At 40.9% G+C, this 23,431-nt stretch overlaps 3 protein-coding genes and 1 non-coding gene across 4 annotated transcripts; 3 read left to right on the forward strand and 1 right to left on the reverse strand.

Annotated features, from left to right (window-relative positions):
• The first annotated feature begins 268 nt into the window (after positions 1–268).
• On the forward strand, positions 269–13,028 carry gnl2 (G protein nucleolar 2). The gene is made up of 16 exons (XM_061818917.1): positions 269–500; positions 925–1,009; positions 1,131–1,225; positions 2,437–2,576; positions 3,814–3,998; positions 4,095–4,161; positions 4,646–4,804; positions 4,880–4,993; positions 5,064–5,192; positions 6,996–7,100; positions 7,186–7,344; positions 8,307–8,414; positions 8,514–8,980; positions 12,153–12,217; positions 12,558–12,640; positions 12,722–13,028. The coding sequence occupies exons 1-16, from the start codon at positions 437–439 to the stop codon at positions 12,869–12,871; spliced, it is 2,175 nt and encodes a 724-aa protein (XP_061674901.1). The 5' UTR covers positions 269–436; the 3' UTR covers positions 12,872–13,028.
• Positions 11,366–11,438, forward strand: trnas-gga (transfer RNA serine (anticodon GGA)). The gene has a single exon. It is a non-coding gene; the product is annotated as a tRNA-Ser (tRNA).
• A 138-nt stretch (positions 13,029–13,166) lies between the features above and the next one.
• On the reverse strand, positions 13,167–17,973 carry LOC133500353 (axonemal dynein light intermediate polypeptide 1-like). The gene is made up of 5 exons (XM_061818919.1): positions 17,598–17,973; positions 16,960–17,078; positions 16,722–16,891; positions 14,183–14,361; positions 13,167–13,768 (listed from the first exon to the last, which is right to left on the reverse strand). The coding sequence occupies exons 1-5, from the start codon at positions 17,862–17,864 to the stop codon at positions 13,430–13,432; spliced, it is 1,074 nt and encodes a 357-aa protein (XP_061674903.1). The 5' UTR covers positions 17,865–17,973; the 3' UTR covers positions 13,167–13,429.
• A 47-nt stretch (positions 17,974–18,020) lies between these two features.
• On the forward strand, positions 18,021–21,953 carry snip1 (Smad nuclear interacting protein). Its single transcript, XM_061818918.1, has 4 exons — positions 18,021–18,313; positions 18,855–18,978; positions 19,450–19,991; positions 21,489–21,953. Exons 1-4 carry the CDS (start codon positions 18,162–18,164, stop codon positions 21,745–21,747), a joined length of 1,077 nt encoding a protein of 358 aa, XP_061674902.1. The 5' UTR covers positions 18,021–18,161; the 3' UTR covers positions 21,748–21,953.
• The last annotated feature ends 1,478 nt before the right edge of the window (positions 21,954–23,431 follow it).

Raw genomic sequence — 23,431 nt, forward strand, 5'->3', positions numbered from 1 at the left:
GTTTCGCGGCGGGAAACGCCCCAAGGCATAATAATTGGCTCCTGTGTCGCAAGAAAGTAGAGCATTTGTACAAAATAGAGAAGTTTGTCATGGTTAGGTTTAGAGCTAAGAGTTTAGAGTTTCGTAAGAAACACATTCACGCCGCCACACTTAAAGTGGAGCTTTTCCCGTCAGAATGCAGTAGGGCGTGTTCTAAAGAGATAAACCAGCCAATCACTGTGCAGTGGTGCCTGTCCCGCAGCCAATAATATTTGAGTAGGGCGTGTCCTGCCTATAAACTAGGTGGGTATCCTAGTACTGTAATGCTTCCGTGACACGTGTGTTGTACTTAGTCGATCTGCAAAGGGGAAATAACTAACTTTACCTTTTTGGCCCATTAATTTGGGCGCTATTTTCTTTATATATTCTCAACGGCTTTGACGGTTAAGCAGTCACGATGGTGAAGCCTCAGTTCAAGGGAAAAAGCTCCATTAATCCCTCGTCGTCCAGCAGCAACCCTGGTATGTGAGCTAACCCTTTCTAGCTGCACTGTTTGTTTACTTTTCGCCATCTCAAATTTAATTTTAAGGCCAATGTCTTGAATGTTCAACCGTCATAATTACATGAGTGAGAAAAAAGTTTAACCACGAATTTCAACTTGTGTCTGCTGCACTGAAAGATTGGAACTATTTAGTACTTCGTAGACGCATCCACACAAAAAATAGCCATCACACAAATACACAACAAAACTGCTGCAATGTGTTTTTCGTGTGGTTGGGTTGTTGTACACCACTGCATTCTACATCCACAGTAATACGCATTTAAACCTCATTTGAAAACTCACGTTTACTTTCTTTGTGGGTCTATTCTAATGAGCTGATAATTATATTGAATGTCAGATAATGTAATTTGTAAATTTCTAAAGTAAATTTGTATTTTTGGCAGATCGGGTCAAGGGTGCTGGCGGCAGCAACATGAGGGATCGTGCCACAATCAACCGTCTGAATATGTACAGACAAAAACAGAGATGGTAACTGACAGTTTTGCTTATTTTTTTCTTGCATGTGTGCTCAGGGTGAGGTATTATATGCTGCCGCATTGTTGTGATAAGTACATATAGATGACTTCAAACTCTCTTTTTTTGCTGCCAGCAACAACAGAGGCAAAATCGTCAAACCTTTACAGTACCAGTCCACTGTGGCACCCGGGACAGTGGCCAGAGTCGAACCCAACATCAAATGGTTTAGTGAGTTCACGAACATGTTTTCAGTTGTTTCAAGTTATACTTGTGTATGTAAAAAATTCCTTCACAAATGTACCTTTTCACCAAGGATATTTTTGACAAATCACTGATTAGCACGTTTATGTCTAAACAATAACTGATCACTGATCTGATCATAAGATGAAGCAATGTGTCTTTTTACATGACTTGTTCATTTATTGTATACACTTGTTTGCACCCTCCCCAACTGTGTTGCTTTAATGCAAGATGCTCGTCCTTGTGTACATTCGTCAGGTGCCCGATCAAATTGTTGTTGAAGCATTTACTGTAGATGACATTCCCCACAACGTACTTCAGTTGGAGACAGACTGCAAATAACTTAATGTATGTCTGAGACCCCGCAAAATAATCCCACACTACCAGTGTGTTTTTTCACCGACACGATTTAAAAACAAAAAAAAAAATTATTGCCCGTCAGACAATTCCAGTCCTATGCCACAATGTTCGGAATTAAGCTAAAAATAAACTGGCTTTTGGATTTATATGTGGCGGTGATGTAGAGTAAGTAAAAGAGATAGCTTCAAATTAAGTTACAACTGCATATTAAATAAAAACTATTTCAGGTTAGTGTGTAATATACGCGTGGTATTGTTAATAATGTAATGCCCTATAGTGTTGAACAGAAACTCCATCAGATACACATCTAATCATTTGAATCTTTGACAAAGACAAATAATTATGATCTTACTTGAATAATATTCAAGTATAAAAGATAAACATAGCTATATCATTGCAAAATATATATTTTTATCATAATCAAAATGTATTATCAACAAACGTATCTCCTTATTCTCAACGAGGTGGAAGGTGTTGTTTTTGAAAAACTAGATTAGCATTCCTTCCATCCACAAAGGTGTTGAGTATGCAAGGTTACATCATGTAAAAAAAAAACACTGGAAGCTGTGCAGTAACTTCTGGCACATAGGCAAACTTCACTTTAAACCCAAAGGCAGGCACGTCTAAAGAATGAGTAAATGTTGAACTCGCTACACTCTTTTTATAGTATTGCTGTATTTAAAGTATAATATTGATGGGAGCTATATTTCTTAGAAAATAAATGTTACATGATTTTTCTTGTTGTTGGTTAATAGGTCCAACCAACCCTGAGACATTGTAGCTGCTCCCGAGAAAAGAACAGAATACAAGGATTTACATTGAAAACTGTTGTCTTCCAGTAAACACACGGGTAATCAAGCAGACCTCCCTGCAGAAGTTCCAAGAGGAGATGAGCGCCGTGCAGAGCGATCCGTACCGCGTCGTGATGAGACAGAGCAAATTGCCCATGTCGCTGCTGCACGACCGAGTCAAAGCGCATGTGAGTGCAAGCTAAGCTGTCATTATACATTCGAACCTTATAGTGTCCTAGACGAAACTCCATTAACTTTATTGAAAAAATTGTACCTCTAAATGAGGTACTGTGCCCCCAGGATTGTCTCCTTTTCATATGCCAAACTTAAATCAAACTTAAGGGTTCATGTTTAGTGAGGTAGGTCATTCCCGCATTTTCTGGCAATGCAGGTACAGTCAGTATCCGAATTACGACTTAGATCGATTCTGACAAACCAGTCATAAGTCAGATTGGTCGTAAATTGGAGTATGTACAAAATCTGAAACTGACTGGGAGCATTTCATGCCAACATGCTGCTTATATAGATAAAAACCGGACGTGTAAGTGGACAGCATGCGGACATTACAGGAAGAAGTGTGGGTGTGGGAGAGGATGCTAAAGGCACCCCCACCCACCGCCCCAAAAGGTATATAATGCCTATATGTATTTTTTGGAAAACAACATTGTTTTGGCTAAGGACCCCCAAAAATGGCACCAACAAAGAGACATCCTTACGAAGCACTGTTATATTTGCATGGTGGAAAATGGGAATCGACCAGCCGTGAGAGAATTCTGTATTATTTTTATTTGTACAGTAAATATAAAATTGGGCTCTATAAAGAGAGATGTTACTGCGACTGTATCTATTCACTGAGGGTGGTGTTACAATGCTGTTGTGAGTCTAAGAGTTTGAAATTCTGCGCTGCCATAACTGTTGTAAACCATGCTGGGCTGCCACACCTATCTTACGCACTGCGCTGCCAGTAAAATCATACTTAGATGGCATCTGCTGGTCCTGGTCGCAACTTGCCTTCGTCATAACTCAGATATTGACTGTATTGGTGTAAATCATTCAATTTCTGTGTGTACTTAGCCCCAGATGGCTTAATCATTTAGTTTATATACTGTAATCATGGTATTGGGAGGCTCACCCAGGCCTCCGTTGCTACCTAAGCGGAGTGCATCATCCATTTTGCAGAGCATATTTTGCGGTTGGTTAAAAGTGTTGTCATCCGTGTTTATCTTGGTGTCTTCACACGGCTGATACGGTTCCCACAATGATGGTACGTGCTGATGAAATGGTATGAGTGTCGTAGCATTAAAGCATTTTTATGAGTATGAGTACTGAGCATAACACTTAAAGCCAAATAATACAGCATTACACAGCTTTCTTACAGTAGTTGTAGTTCCTCGTGTAAACAACCTTTACTGGGCTTCTTGGCAGAACTCCAAGGTGCACATTTTGGACACGGAGGCTTTCGAGATTACATTTGGACCCAAGGCTCAGAGGAAGAGGCCCAGTCTTATGGTGTCTGACGTCAAGGACCTGTTGGAGAAAGCTGAAGCTTCGACCATGAGCTATAACGCTGACAAGGACAAAGACCTGGTGACTGAGGATACAGGGGTTCGGTAAGGACCGGTGGTGCATAAAACCTTTTCCACCCTATCTACTGGGTCAATAAAATACTGTGACTTCTTTGTGACTCCTTCCTCATTTTGCAACAGTGATGTAGTCCGTGAGGAGATCTTCAAAAAGGGCCAGTCCAAAAGGATTTGGGGAGAGCTTTACAAGGTATAGTTTCATCTAGAAATGGAGTTTCAATGTCAAGCACTTGTTTGACAGAAAAATATGCCTTATCATGTACTCAAACAGAAGAGGACTTAGGGAAAGGTAGATGAATGGACGAATTAAATATTTTTTGCTCTTGAGGGTTTTTTATTTGACCAAACTGAACACGTAAAAATGTTGTAGTGGTAAAAATAATGTCTTATTCAGCTGGTTGAAGCTCGTAAATGCACAGCCATGAACATAGTGTATTTATACATCACAAAATACTAACTGTTTAAGATGCACAAAGGCTGTTAAATTGGAAGTTCCCAATGGGAACTCCAATTAAATCTTTGTAGTATGTGAAATGTTGGAATGTTTCAAGTTAAAGAGTGGCTTTGAATGACTAATAAATTATCAAAATAGTTTTTGATTAGTTTGGTAATGGAGCAGTTGTTCAGTCATCAATTGTTCCCCTTTTACTGATGTTACTCTTTCCCCACCTCAGGTCATTGACTCGTCTGACGTCGTGATCCAAGTGTTGGATGCCCGTGACCCCATGGGCACACGCTCGCAGAGCATCGAGTCCTACATAAAGAAGGAGAAGTCGTGGAAGCATTTGATCTTTGTGCTCAACAAGTGTGACCTCATCCCCACTTGGGTCACCGTAAGACCTCCATTTTCCCTTGAAATACTCCACCCAAGAGCGGCTAAACTCAAACATTTTTCCTTTGCTGAACAGAAGCGCTGGGTAGCGCTATTGTCTCAGGAGTACCCTACCTTGGCTTTTCATGCCAGCCTTACAAACTCATTCGGTAAAGGCTCCCTTATTCAGCTCCTCAGACAATTTGGCAAGGTAAACCCACTACAGCCGTTCTAAAACAATCTCGGTCAACTGAAAACTGCCTTTTCTTTTCTCCATGCAGCTCCATACAGACAAGAAACAAATCAGCGTGGGCTTCATCGGTTACCCCAACGTGGGCAAAAGCTCAGTTATTAACACTCTGCGCTGCAAGAAAGTCTGCAATGTGGCGCCCATTGCTGGAGAAACCAAGGTAGTGTTTCTGTTCACTTGGTGGAACCTTGGCAGATTATAATCCTTCAGATATCCATTTGATCAATAAGTAGAGCACATTAAAGACCTCTTTATACCTCCCATGCCGCATTACATCATGTGACCGACACATTGAGCAACAAGGCCCCTCTGCGTCATTTGGCGCACACAGAGCAAAAATTGTTGGTGCGCGTAGAATGCTGTGGAGATGATCTCTCAGCATTACATTAAAACCGATCGGCAATTATCGTCTACTTCCAATCAGGCGATTAAGTCTAACCTAATATGCTTGTTGACACCACTCATATTTGGGGGCATTGTTCTCTCCCCATAGGTCAGTGGTTAGAGCATTGGTTTGGTAAACTTGGGGTCGTGTGTTCGTTTCTCACTGGGGCCCCCACTCCCAAAGAGGGGTTGCGTCAGGAAGGGCATCCAGCATAAAAACTGTGCCAAAGAAATATGAGTGTTTATCTGAGATGACACGGTGTGGCGACCCCTAACGGGACAAGCCGAAAGAAAGAAAAAAAAGTTGTCTCTCATGCAATTGATTGACTGCTCACCCCACCTACCTATCCTGTGCCTAGTCAGAGTCATTACTATGACAACTTGGGTCAGAGAGAGAGTCTTGTGTCTAGGCTACCTATTCTCAAAGTTTGAAGAGAGAAATTACCCCATCAAAGAAGTAAAAACCTGCTTAATATTACCCCTGTGGGGTTAACACTTCATCACCAGGCCTCAAAATGACTAAAGAGCTTTTTACACTGCACTTGCTCAGTGTGAAAGCCCCCCAGGTCAAAGCGCAACAACGATGGCAGCGGGGGGATGACCATCCAATATTTGGAAATGGTTGCATAACAGTCATGAAGGAAGTCGGGAAGCTTTCCCAGCTGAGTGGACCTCAACTAAGCAATATGTATTTTTTGGAAAAGGAAGATCTACTTTTGATTATTTCAACGAGGTGGTGGTGATGCAAACAAGGGAATGGGAATAACCCATGCTAATTTCACTGCAGCAACTCTGAGCTTGAGCTTTCAAGTTCCAGCTTCGATGTCTTATTTCAGACTGAGCAGGGAGCTTTGAGAGGGAGTTTGAAAGCCTCCCGGGGATACATCTTGTATGGTATATGATGTTTCTATTGGTCCCAAGTTTGGGATCGTGGGATGCCACAATTATTATGCCTTCCTCCATTTAGCCTTTGCCATTTACAGTACAAGTCTGTAAAAATAGTGCTCAGAAACCACTCAGCCAGCCCCATTGCCATTGGAAGAGCTTTTTTTACGTCAGTTTCAAAGCTCCAGTGTAGAATTTTTTTTCTATCCAATGACACGACACAGTGTCAGATGGCCTCTGTATTGACGTGACACACAAACTGCACTAACAATAAATAGGACAGTAGTGTCAGACGCTATGGCGAAGACAGTTTGAAAGGCCTTAACTCTGAATTTGAAGTGCTAACTCTGCAGCACTGCTGACCTTTTGGCTTTTGCTTTTGTGCTTAAACATGGCTCTAGATATTTGTCTAGCAGTAAAACTCTGACAGTGCAGTATTGATTAAAATGCTTAATTTAGAATGGCTCGCTTTTAGACATTTTCAGAAGCAGGCAATAAATGTAATATTTGTGGAAAATATATTAGAAAATGTAAATTTTCTAAAATATCACCCCTTATTAAAATGATGCGTTTACAGCCATAATATTAGTCACGGTTGTACAATCTCACTATTTAATACAAAATTAACTGTGGCTTGGAAATGATAAGCCAGACATTGTGCCATCATTGTCATGTTCAAATGGCCTAATTTCAGGTGTGGCAATACATCACTTTGATGAGACGAATATTCCTCATCGATTGTCCTGGCGTGGTCTACCCTTCAGAGGACAGCGAAACTGATATTGTTCTCAAAGGAGTGGTACGTTTCACTTTTGTATTTTTTTTTTTAAGCGTTTCTCCAAAGTAGCATGACTTAAACTGTGCCCTCCCTGTTTCTCATGAAGGTTCAAGTGGAGAAGATCAAGAACCCTGAAGAGCACATTGGGGCGGTTCTGCAGCGAGCTAAGCCAGAGTACATCCAGAAGACCTACCGGATCCCCACATGGAGTTCGGCGGAGGATTTCCTTGAGAAATTGGCATTCCGCACTGGGAAACTTTTGAAGGTGTGAGGAAGCGCTTGGGAGTGAAAGCTCTGTAAATAACTGGGCAACAAAATGATCTGAGCTTTGACCAAATGATCTGGAGGTGAGGGAATCACTAGACTGACCTCCCAAAGCACACTGATGGCGTGATGGTGACTCACTCATGTGCCATGGGTGTTGGGGCGGTGCCAGTTGGCGCCTGCCTGGGTTCCTCACTTCCCGTCGCCTGCTCCCCCCTCTTCTCTCCGTTCCCTCCGTCTCGTTGTGGTAGACTCTTCCTTTTCCTGTGGAGTTTTTGTCTCTGCCTACTTCGAGGGGTGGTGGGGGTTGCACAGCAGTGCCTTGCACTTGCATGTATCCGCAGGAAAACGCCCCTGGGATTTTTTGCTGGGTGTGGGGCCACTTACTGATTGTGATAACTCATGAATATGTGAATTTTGTGGGTATCCCCTCACTCACACTCTCTTCCCTCCTAGGGTGTATCACTACTGCCCCACAGAACACGAGTTTAATTGTTCCATATGTATAATCTTACTTTTCTCATCTTGTTTACAATAATTGGTTTGTCTTTTATTTTTCACTCCCCCATAGAAACCTTTTTTCTGTTCTAATGATCTATTCTGATTCGCAAATATCTATTATAATTCCAAGAAACTACAACAACATCTTGAAAACTCAACTGTGACACATTAAAACTGTTCCAGGATGAAGATCCCTCATTCTGCTTGAACTAACAGCTAAATAGAATCCCCCCAGAAAACATATTGTTCCTTTTTTTTTTTAAATTTAATTTTCATATTTTATGATTAAATATTTTCACGTTGGCACATTCCTAAAACATGTTTGTATTAAATTTAAAAATTAGCCTGAAAGTTTTTGTATCCGAATATTTTTTATTTTTTTTCAAGCTTTAATAGTATATTCAATCCATTACCGTTGTTTATCAATGTGACATAACAATTGTGCTGTGTTGTGTCATGCAGGGCGGAGAACCAGATGTGTCCACGGTGTCCAAAATGGTGTTGAATGATTGGCAGAGGGGGCGTATACCTTTTTTCGTGAAGCCTCCAGGGCCTGAGGGTGACCAAGAGGTAAACGTATAAATCTCATACCGATTCTAGCTTTTATAACACCGCGGCCAAATTGTTTTGGTTCATCTGTCATTTTTTTTTTTTAAACCATTTAACAAGGAACCTTTGCCAGTAAAAGATCTGTTACTGGGAGTTGACAGCGCGCAAGACGTAAAAACAGAGGAGACTGAACTCACCCCTGCCACCGCTGAAAATGAAGACCAGCAGAAGCAACAACAGAAGGAGCAACTTAACAAGATTTTGTCCAACGTGCGGCAGAACTTTGGAAAGATCAATGTGGCGCCCGAGTTCAACGAAGAGGACCTGGTCCCTGTGGAGATGCCCGACCTGGACATCTCTGACATTTCTGGCTCAGAGGCTGAGGAGGAGGAACGTGAGCAGGACAGTGAGGAAGAGGAAAGTGTAAAACCAGAAGATGAGGATAAAGCCAGTGAACCACCCTGTGAAGAGAGTTCTGTCACTGGGAAGAAGAATTCCAAGCAGGTCATCCGCGAACTAGATGAGAAGATTGCCAAATACAAGCAGTTTCTAGACCGAGCGAAGTCCAAGCGCTTCTCAGCCATCAGGTCAGTGAGCTCTCAACCAAATTTTTTTTGAAACGTATGGGATAATGTTATATTTTGACCTGGAACTTTGGATTACTAATGTGGGTCTAGACCAAGGGTTTTAATTCATGAGCCATAGTCACCCCAATCTGATCTCAAGTGGGCCAGACCAGTATAGCTGAGGCCTCTTGAGTTATGAATAGCAACTATTAAAAAAAAATTTCCATTGTTTCAGTGAAAATGTTTTGGAGTGCATTGTTTTATTCAAGTTTTTTTTTTTTTTTTGAGCAAATCTTATTGCAAATTCTGCAGATTCTCTGTCACTAAAGTCATGATAATCTGCAATTGTTGAATCAAAGCAAATGGCCCATTCTTGTTTAAGACATTTCAACTTTAAGACAAAAAACTATTTCAGTTTTAAGAATGTAGTCTCCCTATGTAGGATTTTCCCCTTATTTGAGCATTTTCAGAAGGATTCTCTGAGCTGCCAAATGTTAACGTAAATCACTGGACATTTGAACGTTAACTCGTTACAGCCGTAACACTGTTACAGATATAGTGGAAATATTTTGACATTACCATTGCGTTCACATTGAACAACAGCTTGGTTCATGCCATTTTATTATGCCCCCTGGCTGCCAAGCAAGGGAGTCCAATGTTGTCTTTGCGTCTGGTCTGAACACATTGTAATTCATAATTGCCTCCATTGTACCAAATAAAAGTCACGAAGGGAGGATGAGGACTGGTTAGTCTAAAACAGGAGTGCACAATGCGTCGATATGGTCGATCGCAGGATGGTGTGCCCCAAAAAAAAAAAAAAAAAAAAACGCCTGCCAATGTTCCCTCTAAACTGCGCACGTGCGCAATTGTGCACCGCTGATGCACTCTCTTCGCAGATATTCTGCATTGCGTGCAAAAAAAAAATAATTGAAATTGAAAGTATAACATACTGCTTTTCAGTTTGTGGCATTTTGCAATGTGATTCAATGAGTGAGGGATTACTGGTTGTTACATCCAACGGCACAATTCACATAAGTACTGTAATAAATGAAAAGAAGAAGCCACTGGTTTCTTTTAGGCAGGACACAGAACTTTCTCTAACAACGACCGCTGCTCCGCCACACTCTCTTTTCCTAGTTTACCTTACACCCACCCCTGACCCTACCCTCCCCCACGCTCTTAAAGACGTACACTCATAATTACAAATGTTACAGTACTTACACAGCCCATCAATGTGTTTTATAATGACAACATCCACAGTCTTGGCAGCGTAGAGCAAAGACGAGCTAGACATACTGCTTATGTTTACTTTCGATATTAATGGAGAAAGTTAAAAAAAATGCTGTTGTTTTCACTGTCAGAGTAAGTGAATAATCGAAAAAAACTGGACGACATTTTGTCTTTTCTGAGTGGGAAAGGTCTCCTCTAAAGCCAAAGTAGAAAGTGAAGGATGAGATGGTGTGTAATTTTAAAATTCCACCTTAGCACAACCTGATCCAGGATGAAAGCACAGACAATACAGTGCATAAAACGCTAATTCGATATTTTAAATATATTGGGCAACATAACATTAACCTAAAAACGGTTTGGGAGCATCTCCAAACTGTTCCCACAAAGTTGGATGTCTTTGCACAACTCCACAAAGTAAGATCCATTCAGAAATGGATGAGAGAGTTTGGTATGGATGAACTGGACTGACCTGCACAGAATCCTGCCCTCAACTAATATAACAGCTTTCGGTTGATTTCGAGTGGACAGTGAGTCGGGCCTTCTCATCCAACATCCGTGTGTAGCCTCACAAATATGCTTCTGGAAAACTGCGCAAAAATTCCCATAAAGTCAATCCTAAACCTTGTTGAAAGTCTTCCCACAAGAGTTGCTTTTACAGCTGCAAAGGGAAGACCAACATAATATTGTGAATTTAGAATGGGATATCCCAAATCATAATGTGAGTCCATACAGGTGACCATGTAAAATAATATAATTAATCTTATTCATAATGATATTTTGGCACGATAGAATGTGTATACTATGGACTGTATATTTATGGCTGAGACTTGCTTGCTTAAAGGCTTTGAGTGGGTAGGTACCAACCACGAAGTAGGCAGGTACTTGAATATAAAATGACGAAACTACGTCACAACATTGCGATTTCAAATCTGCTGGTTTTGCAAGACTTAATCCATTTGTGTGCCTTTTGCTGTAATGAGACAAACTCTATAGAGGTCAAACACCATATCAGACTCATTTTGACACATTGTGTATAATACAGGAGGGAAAATTTTTTTTGCCATGGGATCTTTGTTATTGCGTAATCCTTTTTTTTTTTTTTTAATCTGATTGCTGAGATAATCGGTAGAATGTGCTGTTAAAATATTCAATTGCTGTAACTATTCTGGTTAATGAGGCCCCGTAGCTCAGTGGTTAGAGCACTGGTTTGGAAAACCTGGGGTTGTGGGTTCGTGTCCCACTGGGGCCTCCACTCCCTGAGAAGGGTTGCGTCCGGCGTAAAAATTGTGCCAAACATATGTGCGTTCATCTGAGATGACACGCTGTGACGACCCCGAAAGGGACAAGCCGAAAGAAACAACTACTACATTCTGGTTAATGTGATAAAACTTAACTTAAAGTAATGTGGAAAGAAGACATTGTTGCCTGTTAATTTGTCAAAATACATAAAAACAAACAGGACTTTTTATTGTTTGGCATGTTTGTAGTTCAAAGGGGTTCATGATACCCAGGATTGGGAGAGTCATTATCCAAAAGTTAGACAATGAAGTCGATTAAAACTGTTTTAATAACGTAGTCAGTAATTTAATCCAGGTAATACTATCTAATTTGATTACGTTTTCTCTTTTTTCGCAAATATTTAATATACATAAGCGGGAGTAACACTGAGCACCCAGGATTCAAATCCAAAACCTTAGAACTGGAAGACAGACAGTCCTCTTGTTCACTCTGCTACCTGGCTTCATGAGGGCTGCCTCTCCCCCAGTCAGCTGGGCTCGTTCTTCAACTCATCTGCAACCCTAGTGAGGATAAGCAGTACAGAAAGAATGGAGGATGTCACATGAACACACACATAAACAAATTTGTATCCTTTTTTTTTCTATGAAAATTTGTGAAACTCACCCCACATCAACCCCCTTTTTTAAGCTTTTTTTAAATGTATTTGTTTGTTTGTTTTACACAGAATACCTAAGGCAGATTCGGACAAACTGTTAACAGACATCAAGACTAAACAAGCACAGATGAAAGGTAACGAATAATCATGACTTTATCTTAAAAATGCTTCATTTGGGACAATTACAACCAGAGCAAAGCCACTTACAAAGTGGCATTTCTTGATTCATTAATATATTGATTGATTAATTTTTTTATGTTGTGTTTATAGCACTTGACAATGTGCTTAAAATGATGGCTTTTTTAAGAACTGAACAATAACATTCATTTTTTTAAATTTCCTTATCAACCATACATTTCCATTTGAGTTAGCTTAATTTACAAAATCATTTGCCATTTTTTTCTGACCTTTTCTGTCAAATGTAAATCAAGACCAGCTGCTCTTATCTTTTTTTTTTTTTTAATATTTTTCAAGCTCCTACACATAGAAACAAGAAGAGGAAAGCTGACGATGAAGATGACCAATCGTACATGCAACCCAAACTCTCATCCAAAGAGGTAAAAAAAAAAAACTCATTCTAACCTGTTCCCGTTAATGAGACTACAACCTTGAGTATTTCTGTATGTTCACTCCCACAGAGAAGAGCGATGGATCGCGCCCAGCGATCGAAGAAAGTTGGCTCGCGCTACTACGAAACGCACAACGTGAAGAACAGGAACAAGAACAAGATAAAAGACACCCAAGCAGGAACATCAGAGGGCAGAAAAGCTAAAAGAGCTAAACATTAAAGGGTAGTAATAACACTATTTAAAAGAAAAGCCTTCAACTGTTATTTGAAATGTAAGATTTGATTAAATTTGATTTTTTTTTTTTTTAAACTCCCTCAGGGAAATAGTCTGGCCTTAACCTCAAGCAACTTAATGTAAAGCTATTATTTGGACTACACTAACACATCTGCAACCCTAGTGAGGATAAGCAATACAGAAAATGGTTGGATGTATAAAAAATGTTATATGCTTCAGTTTATAGTCACATAATGAACTTACAGGAACCATCCCGTCTTAGAAGTTACTTCTTTGGTGTGATCATCCCTTCTAGTTGGGCCTAGATGGGAATACAGTACACATAAAGAGAATCAGGCGCCTGACTATAAAATTATTGTACAAGATTATACTTTGGTGAGAGTGTCTGTTCATAGTTGTCCTAATGATAGGGTCAGAAAGAGGTAGGGCCCAACAATCTTTAATATTATTCGTTTAATATTTACGGCACAAAAAAATTATGCGTGGGTGCGCGCAAAGTCGAGTCAGGACTGCCTGAATTGTGACATGAAACAATGTAGTTTATCAAGAAGCAACCTGACTGAGAAAAAAGAAACGTGTCTGTAAATAAAAATAAACATCTCCACCACAATGATCCTGTTTCTGATTGTGGTGTTCTGTGTTGATATTATTGTAATGGACAAAATTAGCAAAAATATTTGAAAAATCCTTGTGTACCAGCCAAAGGACATGTTCTACCTTGAGCTGCTGGTTGGTCCTCTTCAGAAACTGAATTTGTTCTGTGTGTTTCTTTTCCTGATCTTTCCATTTTTCCTCATTCCTTTTCTCGTTGGCAATGCATTCGGCCTTCAACTCGTTCAGATGCTTTGTCAGATCTTGTTTCTCGGTTTCCAGATTGCTAATCTGTATGCGTAAAAGGGCGATGACCAATCGGTTATGTCTCATGTACTGTATTCTTTTAGGCACATTTATATTATATAGTATTATAGTAAGATTTGTCAAATCGGGGGATGTTTTGTGTGCGTGTGTGTTATCTGTATGACTGTTTTGACAGTGTTGCTTGAAGCCACCTCTGCATTATCATCTAGTCTAGCTGCCAAGCCATAGTTCCAAGATGCAACAAAAAAGTAAAAATCCTGTAGGTCTTTGTCACAAAAATATTTTGAGAAGAATGCAGATAAAAGATTCACTGATGGTCAATATTCTAGTTTTAGTCCCTGTTAAAATTGCTGTGTGCAGGACGTACAGCTGAAGTGCAATTGGTAAATTCCAGTCCCAGAAATAAAACATAGCTTCCAAAATGTGGCGCTTGCTTACTCTTTGCCGCATCTCCATCTTGTCCTGCTCAGCCTGCAAGGCTTTCCTCATGCCGAAGACAACACTGCTCTCGTAAAGGGTCTGGTAAGCGGTGATGCTCATTTGGATTTCATCTCGAACGCGCATTAGCAGGAGGCCCCGCTCACCGCAGTTGATGGTCACCTGTCGGATCAGCTCGTCTAAAAGAAAAATTAACAATAATGGATAGGAGTTTTTTGGGGGGCAGGATGATCGAAATTTTGAACTTCTGAATTAAAGATGGTAGGATCACGTGAACCACTACTGATGTGTGCTTTCTGGGTATTTGCATACTCTTACTTATTCAATCATTCCTCAAAATATTGTAAATGTAGATAATTAGCATTTCAGAGTGTGTCTTACTTCTCATCAAAGGTCAGCAGGGAGAGGCTCTCATACACCTGCGACCCTAAATTGTCCATAGCTGTCTGTGCAATTTTGAGTGGTTAAATTCCAAATTTGTGTCTTAAAATTCTGGAAAAGGACAGCAGCAGATCATCTGGTTTTCATATTGGAAATTCCTCTTAAATCTAGATAAAAATGAAATAAATGTTGGAAAACAAAAAAAAAGAGTGCTAATTTATTGCAGTTAAAAGTTAAATACAGCTGAACTGTTCTTAAATGTAGGGAGCCCCCAAAGGGACATTGGGAAAAAAAACCTGACAAACTGGTTTCTCATTGTAATGAGAAACTCTCATTGTAATGAGTAACTTACTCATTAAAGGTCAAGTCTCATCCCTATAAACATTCTAAAATAGATAGTGAAATGAAAAATACATATAACATTCACTTCAATGTCTACACGAAAACGTAACGGAGAGCACGTCATCCATGCGCAAAGTTGTGGAAGTCTCATTCGACATCCAAGTGGTCGCCATATTGGCTGCATTTACTGTCTGTCACGTCACCGTGGACATTCTCCATTGAAATCACGCTGTGGCACCTCCTGTGGGACATGCCCCTTCAGACACAGAGACTCTTTTCGAAGAAGAGAACGTCTCACAATCAAGTCAAGTGTCCGGGGCAATATTATCCTATCATTTCGAGCCATATTTAGAGAATATGTGGCTCACTTCTAACTAACAACAGACTCCTCGACAGTATGACAGTATGTAGTGTACTCAGCTGCGAGTGAACACAATGCCGCGGCCTGGGTGCGACGAGCCAATCATGGCTTCGGCCGGGGTGGCACCGAGCTGGCTCATCGCGGGACCAAGAGAGGGTGGTTCATCGTGGCGCCGAGCCAGGCCACTTTACGGTGTTGTCGTCGCTCGCGGCTAAGTGCGCCATAAGTAATTGTTAATAGCTGCCGCCATCGGCGGTGTTGTTCATCGCAGACGACAGTAGTGGCTATGAACAACACTGGCAGCAATGGCACACTCAGCCGCATGCGATGAGAACACCGTAAAGTAGCCCGGCTCGGCACCGTGATAAGCCACCTCCGTGCTGAAGATGAGCCACCCCAGCCGAAGCCGTGACCGGCGGAAGTGGCGGCGAAGCCGGTGAAGGCTGCCGCATCGTCCTGGCTTATATATACTGCCGCGGTGGCGACAGACTCCCAGAGAGTATGTATGAGCCAGCCTGGCCGAAGCTGTGCTCGTTTGCGAGCCACGATGGGGCAGCCTACGCTGGTGAGTCGTCACGGCAGGCTTTGCTGGCAAGACGACATGGCAGCCTTCGTGGGCGAGCCTGACGCGGGAGCCGTCCGACATGCACATCGACACATTTAGCACCCCTGTCATATGTACGCAGATCTTTTGTTACATTATGAGAGACGGATTACATGGCCTGCCCCAAACTATTGATTTTTTTTTTTTTAAGTAGCTGTATACACACCTATCTGTCATTTGGAACCTATGAGGCTCTCGTCCTTTGCACCCGTGCAATCCATTTTTCACTACGAACCAGGTCTCTTGCAAACTTATGAAGGGTAAATCCATGCTCCCGAGTGTTCAAGCAATGTCCAGCAAAGCAACGAGCCGGCATTTTGGCTAACACGAAGGAACAACGAGCTACCTTCCTGCAGGTAAAACTAATGGAAACAAACAAGTCCACTTGAGGGCGGTCCTGCCATATACGTCACTTCCTGCTTCTTCACGAAAACAAATCCCTTGAGAGGATTTTCATGGGTGGTTACTAAAAGCTGTAAATGTCAAAATCATGTTTTGTGGTGAAAAAAGGGATGGATCCATGTCGGCTGTCGTTTTCTCATTAATAACATACTAAAAATCATGCATTTCATTACAGTGGCCTTTTAAGTTACTCATTACAATGAGTAACCATTTTTTTTTCAATGTCCATTTTGGGGCTCTGTATAAAAGCTCTGCACTAAAAAAAAAAACAAAAACAAAACACTACAGTATTGGAAATTATTTCAGTGATTCTTTTGTGTAACCCTAGAGGGGGCCCTTGTGCCACACTTTGAAAACAACTGCCCAGTCTCAGTTGTTGATTGATTACATTTCTTTGGCGTTTTGCCTCTTTGTGTGACACTTCTAAAAGAATTGTCATTGGTAGTTACCAAAGCACTGGGAGTAGAGTTCCCTGCGCACGGGGCAGATGCCTGTCTCCAAGGCCCGCCTCTGCTGCAACTTCCTGTCCAGCACTTCCTCCAGATTGACCACATCAGCCCGTGTACAAGGCGCACTGGATACCCGCTGCACCCACAGCTGGTTGCCCTCCGCCCACTCCCTGGATGTAGGTTACAAAATGGGGTTGTGAAAGTGTTGGGAGAGCGGTTGTGGTTAGGGTGTACCCACCTGGGTGGAAAGATGACAGTAAGGACATCCTCATTTTCAGGTGACCCTGATTTTGCTTTCGGGGGAGGAGGCACCGGGGAGTCAACAGGCTGTTTCGGGCTCACTTTATATGGACGCACCTGGAGGAAATGTACTTTTATTAACTTCAACAGCCCCCAAGAGAGACCCTCTCCCTCACATTCTTAGCGTGAATAAAACATAACCACCATGTGAACGCCTAAATTTCATAGAAATGTAAAAGTTTATCCATTTTGGGGGGGATACAAAAAAAAAACAACTCAGAATAGTCTCAGTCAGTCATTTGTTTTCAAGAAAGTTGTATAGACCCCAGTTTGAGAACTGCAATATTACAATTGCAATATTTGCAATTGCAATATTACCATTTAAACGATTTAACTTTTTTTTCTTTTCACTTTTTGATCAATTGTTTGAGCTTTTTATTCTTTTAAACCCCTACAACTTTTTTCATTAATTATTGGACACGACCATACAATTAACGCCCCAAGTTATAGAAAAGGTTAAAACAAAAAACACTAAAAACTGTTTTTAATTATGTGTGAGCTATATTTCTCAATTATTGGTAGATTGTAAATTATTTCTTATATTGATAGATCTTTTTTTTGTGTGTGTCAACTTACCTTTACTGTTTTCCGAACCGGACCTTTGCTGTTTGAAACCGGAGTGTCATATTTAAGAAGGGACTCTGCTGGCTCAGTCATCTTTTCTCTGTCTTTTTCAATTATAAGTAAAGATAAAAACTCCAACAGGTTGGTTGCGAGAAAAAAAAAGTTAACGTTGACGTTTCTGTCGTTATAGCAACAGTCTCCTTTTAGTGTTCCATCGTATTCCATCCGGGTAGAATCAAATGAACGCTTTAAATAATTTTCCCCACATATAAAATGCATTTGTTACAATACAATAAATGTATTTTTTTAAAATACCAATAAAGTTTAATACTGTGTTCAAGTAAAGTGTGATCCAACTTTATAGCTAAATATGCAATTTCGATTCTGAAAAGGGCAGAACCTATGCTACATCCAGTGATTCACTGGGGCACAATATCCCGTGTTCCACCAAAAGCGGAAGTTGACGCCATAACCGTAAAATAGCTTAGACGTTAATTTTGTTTTCCAGGAAAGTGCCATGTATGCTTAGGCCAAACCACTTTGCAACTTAACTTTTTTTTGTTTGTTTGGAAGGAAATGGCCAAAGAGAAACGACATAAGAGACGGGACTCGCCCGAAGTCAAAGTAAAGGTAAAACAAGAAAAGCTGAGTCCTGCCAGGCCGCATAAAACAACGCGCCGCTCGCAGAGTGACAACAGAAGCCCCCCACCCAGGAGGAGGGCCAGCAGGTCTGCTTGCTCCCCTTTTGTTCTCAAATTTTATTTTAAAAATATTTTCCCCCTAAGTTAGGAAACGCGTCGTAGAAATTACGTGTAAATGTTTTTGTTTAAGCTGCCTGGTTAGTCGCGGCTAACATTAGCAACAGTTGCGTAATTTATAAATTCAACTACACTTTCCAGTTTTAGTCCTTAAAAGCCATTCTTTCCCCTATTTATAGGCATCTGTCAAAGATTGTGATGATTGGTTAATTGATTGATGATACCAGCAAATATATATTTATATGAAGTATTAAAATCTTTGCATATCGATTAATGGAAAGGCTGTATGTGGGTCGAAGTTGTAGATACGGCTTTTTCAGACTTGTAGTACTTTTCCTGTTTTCCCTTTCTAGTAGTGGTGTGTAGTGGTAAGGTGAAAAACACAAAAACAATGGTTTCATCACGACTGCTTGCGTGATGAGGAGTGTTGCTTGTTGAGTTTCTGCGGCAGATATACACGTACACACATACATGTTAAAATATATATTTTCTAAATATATTGCTTATGTAGGTCACCCGTCAGAACAAGGGACCGCTCGGCAGGCAGAAAAGAGACTTCCTCTCCATCCCGGCGAGGCAGCAGATCCCCTCGAAGGAGAAGTCCTCACCGCAGTGCTGATGTCAAGTTAAAGCGGGTGAAATAGTAATTTTATTCACATAAATAAATCAGGGTTTAGCTTAACATTAACCCCAGAAATCAGGCTCAGTGTGAATTAGTGTAGCTACCTTCAAAATGATTAATGGAGTTGCACTGAGGTTGTGTTTATGTCTCGTCTTATTACAGTGCTTAAAAAAATGTTTTTATATGAATTACAGTGTTGACTTCAGATATGAGTTTAATTTGTCCCGTGGCTTTAAAATCAACTTTCACAATTGAAAAGAATGGGAATTCTGTTAATTCTCCGCACCCCAAGTAAAGAAAGGTCACACAAAAAATAGCACCCTACACTATTGTATGTCACAATTTTTGAAAGCAAAAGGAATGGCTTTTGACTAAAAATACTTCCTATATATTAAACTATTTTTGATTGTTTTAATCTAAATTTTGTAGTAATTCAAGTTTTTTGTTTTTTGTGTTTCTTGTTTTTTCTCAAACTGTAACACAGGAGCATGATGAGCACCGTTCAGGTGGAGACGAGCAGAGAAGAAGAAACGGACAGCCAGAGGAAAGACGAAGCAAGTGGGAAGCAGATCGACCTCAGGACCGGGAGCGCAACGGTGACAGACGCCGGGAGAGGGATGCCACCTCCTCGCAACAAGCCGAGCGCCAGCGGCATGACGAGCAGCGCCGGGAGAACCGCCAGAGACGTGAGGAGAACCAGGAGATGGACTTTGGGCATCCCGAAAACACCGGTGACAGCCCCAGGAACGCCTCCGCTGAAAAGGAGAAGCCCAACTTTGGCCTGTCGGGGGCGCTCACAGAAGACACCAACACGTTCCGCGGAGTGGTGATCAAGTACAACGAGCCACCCGAGGCACGCATCCCCAAGCGAAGGTGGAGACTGTACCCGTTCAAGAATGACGAGCAGCTTCCCGTCATGTACATTCACAGACAGAGTGCCTATTTGTTGGGGAGACAACGGAAAATTGCGGACATTCCCATTGATCATCCGTCCTGCTCCAAGCAACACGCCGTATTCCAGTACAGGTGAGAATTTATACAGTTGTATGCACCAAACAATAACTCTTGGTCTTACTGTATTTTGGACAACTCAATTCTGGTTGGTCAACAGGAAAATGAGACAGGCCACCAACGTATATTCATGTGAAATGACACAGGAAAAAAGTATTGAACACACCAACTGGTATTTATTTAACACTTTGTACTAAAGCCTCTGTTTGCAATGACAGTAGCGTGCATTGCTTCGATGTGATTTTGGCCCATTCCTCCACACAAGCAGTCTTCAAACCTTGAAGTTTCCTGTGGACTTCTTCTCTGGACTTTGAGTTTGTTTGTTTTTTCCCCAGAAATTCTCTGTTGAATTCAAGTCAGGTGATGGCTGGGCTATTCTAGAAGTTTTTTTGTTCTTCGACATCAATTAAGCGCTTCCTTAACACTATGTTTTCAATCATTATCTTTCTGAAATGTCCAACCTGGGTTAATTTTCAGCATCCTCGTAGATGGCAGCGGATTTTTTAATGTGTCGGTGCATTTGCCCATTCATCTTCAATAATTTGTTTACCACTAGGGAGGCCAAACACCATCATGATCTCACCTCTGACCTTCACTGTAGAAATGGTGTTTTTTGGGGGGGATTTCCAGTGCCATTTTACCTTCAAGTGGGGTGTGCATTATGGCATAGAAAAACTTTTGTTTTGTTCCCTTCAAACGAGAATATATTTGTTCAGCAGACTTTAAACCAACTTAGACATGCCTTTTGTTAAGCAAAGGGAGCTTGCGTGGTGTGCATACAAACACGCCATGGCAGCGGAATACATTACTCTATTTTTCTTGTAACAACAGTACCTGCTAGTTCCAGGTCTGTTTAAAGCTTTCCCCAAGTGGTCCTTGGCTCTTGGACAACACTTCTGATAATTTTTTTCACTCCCCTTTCAGAAATCTTGCAAGGAATATCCTGATTCGGCAAATTTATGGTGTTATGATTGGATTTCCACTTGCGTATTATTGCTCCAACTGTGCTCACTGAAACATTCAGAAGCTCAGCTATGTGCCTTTAAACAATACCATCGTTGTTTTACAGCAATTTGTTTGTGATGGTCTTGAGACAAACCTTACAACAATACCACCAAGATCCCACAAGATATCCATCCATCCATTTTTCTGAGGCGTTTCTCCTCACGAGGGTCGGTCGAGTGCTGGAGGCTGGTCCAGCTATCATTGGGCAGAAGGCGGGTTGCACTGAATTGGTTTGCCAGCCAGCCACTGGGCACAGGGAGACAGACACTCACAATCACACCTAGGGGCAATTTAGAGTCTCCAATTAATTAATGTTTTTGGGATATGGGACGAAACCGGAGTGCCCGGAGAAAACCTACGCAGGCATGGGAAGAACATGCAAACGCCACACAGAACCCCGGTCCTCAGAACTGTGAGAGGCCAACTCTCTACAGCTGCTCCACTGTGGTACCCCCACAAAGATGGTTATTCTGGCAAATAATACATATATTTTTTTGTCTTGTTCAGAGTGGTGGAGTTTACTCGAGCAGACGGCACCACTGGGCGCCGGGTGAGGCCGTACATCATTGACCTGGCATCGGGCAACGGCACATACCTCAACAACCAGCGCATCGAAGCGCAGCGTTACTACGAGCTCAAGGAGAAGGATGTGCTCAAGTTTGGCTTCAGCAGCCGTGAGTATGTACTGCTGCACGAGTTCTCTGACACTAGCGAGGTGGATGCCAAGGAGGCGCCAGAAGAGGACGATGAAGGCCTGGATGAATAAAAAAGGATATGTATTGTACACAATTTTATAATGTCTTTTTTTTCAAGACAGGACCAGGAACATTTACCTGACTAATGATGCAGTCGAATATGATGCTGTTGTGTATAAATAGAAATATACACCCTTTCTTTTTGATTGTCATCAGGGGCTCACAACAGTCATGTAAATTTAGATTTTTGTACTGTAAATAAAGACTTTCAATTATTTTACTGCCTCGGGTGAATTGTTGACAGGACATCCAATAATGAAAGGTTAAAAATTAATAATCTTGTGGTTTAGTACTAAAGCCATTATTTTTTTTCTCTGCATAGCAACCCAAAAACTACATTTTACACATTTCTCGATGAAGTTTAAGCTATTTTGCACCCCCGCACTCCCAAAAATGCTCCCATCGTGATTGTGTTGTTGATTAAAAGCCATATTGTTAAACAACTTGGTCTAATTCTATGTGAATTCCATTGCACTTAGTAAAATGAACAAAATCAGCATACGAGTCACAATTTAAATCTCTTAGAAATTGACATAAAGAAAAACTTGAATGAATAAAAAATGCATTAAATACTAAGAATGAATATATTTGAAAATGTCTCACATGAAACTAAATATGTTAAACTCTACTAATTGTTTTATTCAATAATTTAAATTTTTAAAAAAACTGACCGATTGATTAGCACGTCAGCCTCACACTTCTGAGGACCTGAGTTCAAATCTGACCTCGCCAGTGTGGAGTTCGCATGTGCTCCCGATACCTGTGTAAGGTTTTTGCCCAAATCCCCAAAATATGCACGTTAGGTTAATGGAAGACTAAATTCTCCATGAGTGTGAATGGTTGGTTGTTGACATGTTCCTTGCAATTGGCTTGCAACCACTTCAGCATGTACCCCACCTCCTGCCCGAAGTTAGTTGGGATAGGCACCAGCAGACCCGAGGATAAGTGCTGTAGAAAATGGATGGATTTGTAAACAAACAAATACACCAGATAATTAAAAAAAATGTTAATGAATATATTTTAAAGGCAAATAAGAATTCAGAAACAATAAATTGTGCTTTAGGATGAAATATTGTAAAAATAATTTTCGAAAACAAATAAATTCCTTTGATTAGGCCCATCTGTGGAATTAATCATCAAATGCCAAACCTCAAAAGTTTAAATTAAATTTAAATTCCCATTACTTTGATTTAGAGTCCCCACCAAAAGTATTAGAATGGGAAGATCAATTCCTTTGTTTTTGTCATTTAACATTTAATATTTGGTGGCATAACCTTTACTTGCAATAAGCGGAACAATCCTGCAGCCCATTGACTTCACCCGACTTGCATTCTTCTTTTGAAATGCTTTTCCAGGCCTTTACCGCAGACTTTTTCAGTTCTTGTGTGTTTCTGGGAGTTTCTCCCCTTTGTCTCCCCTGGAGTGGGTAAAATGCTTTGCTCTCTTAGGTTACGATCCAGTGATTAACTTCGCCAGTCTTTTTTTTTTTTTTTTGCCATGATGAAGCTCCGTGTTGTGTTAGGAGTGTGTTTTGGTACATTGTATTGTTGCATGATGAAGCTTCTCCCAAATAGGTTGGATGCATTTTTCTTTAAATAGTAAGACAAAATGGTTTTATAGACTTCAGAATGGAGGATTGTAATTTTGTCTTGAGATTGTAGTCACATCTATGTCAGGTCAATTATAGTATATATT

The sequence above is a fragment of the Syngnathoides biaculeatus genome, chromosome 5, assembly GCF_019802595.1.
Source record: "Syngnathoides biaculeatus isolate LvHL_M chromosome 5, ASM1980259v1, whole genome shotgun sequence".
Lineage (NCBI taxonomy): Eukaryota > Metazoa > Chordata > Actinopteri > Syngnathiformes > Syngnathidae > Syngnathoides > Syngnathoides biaculeatus.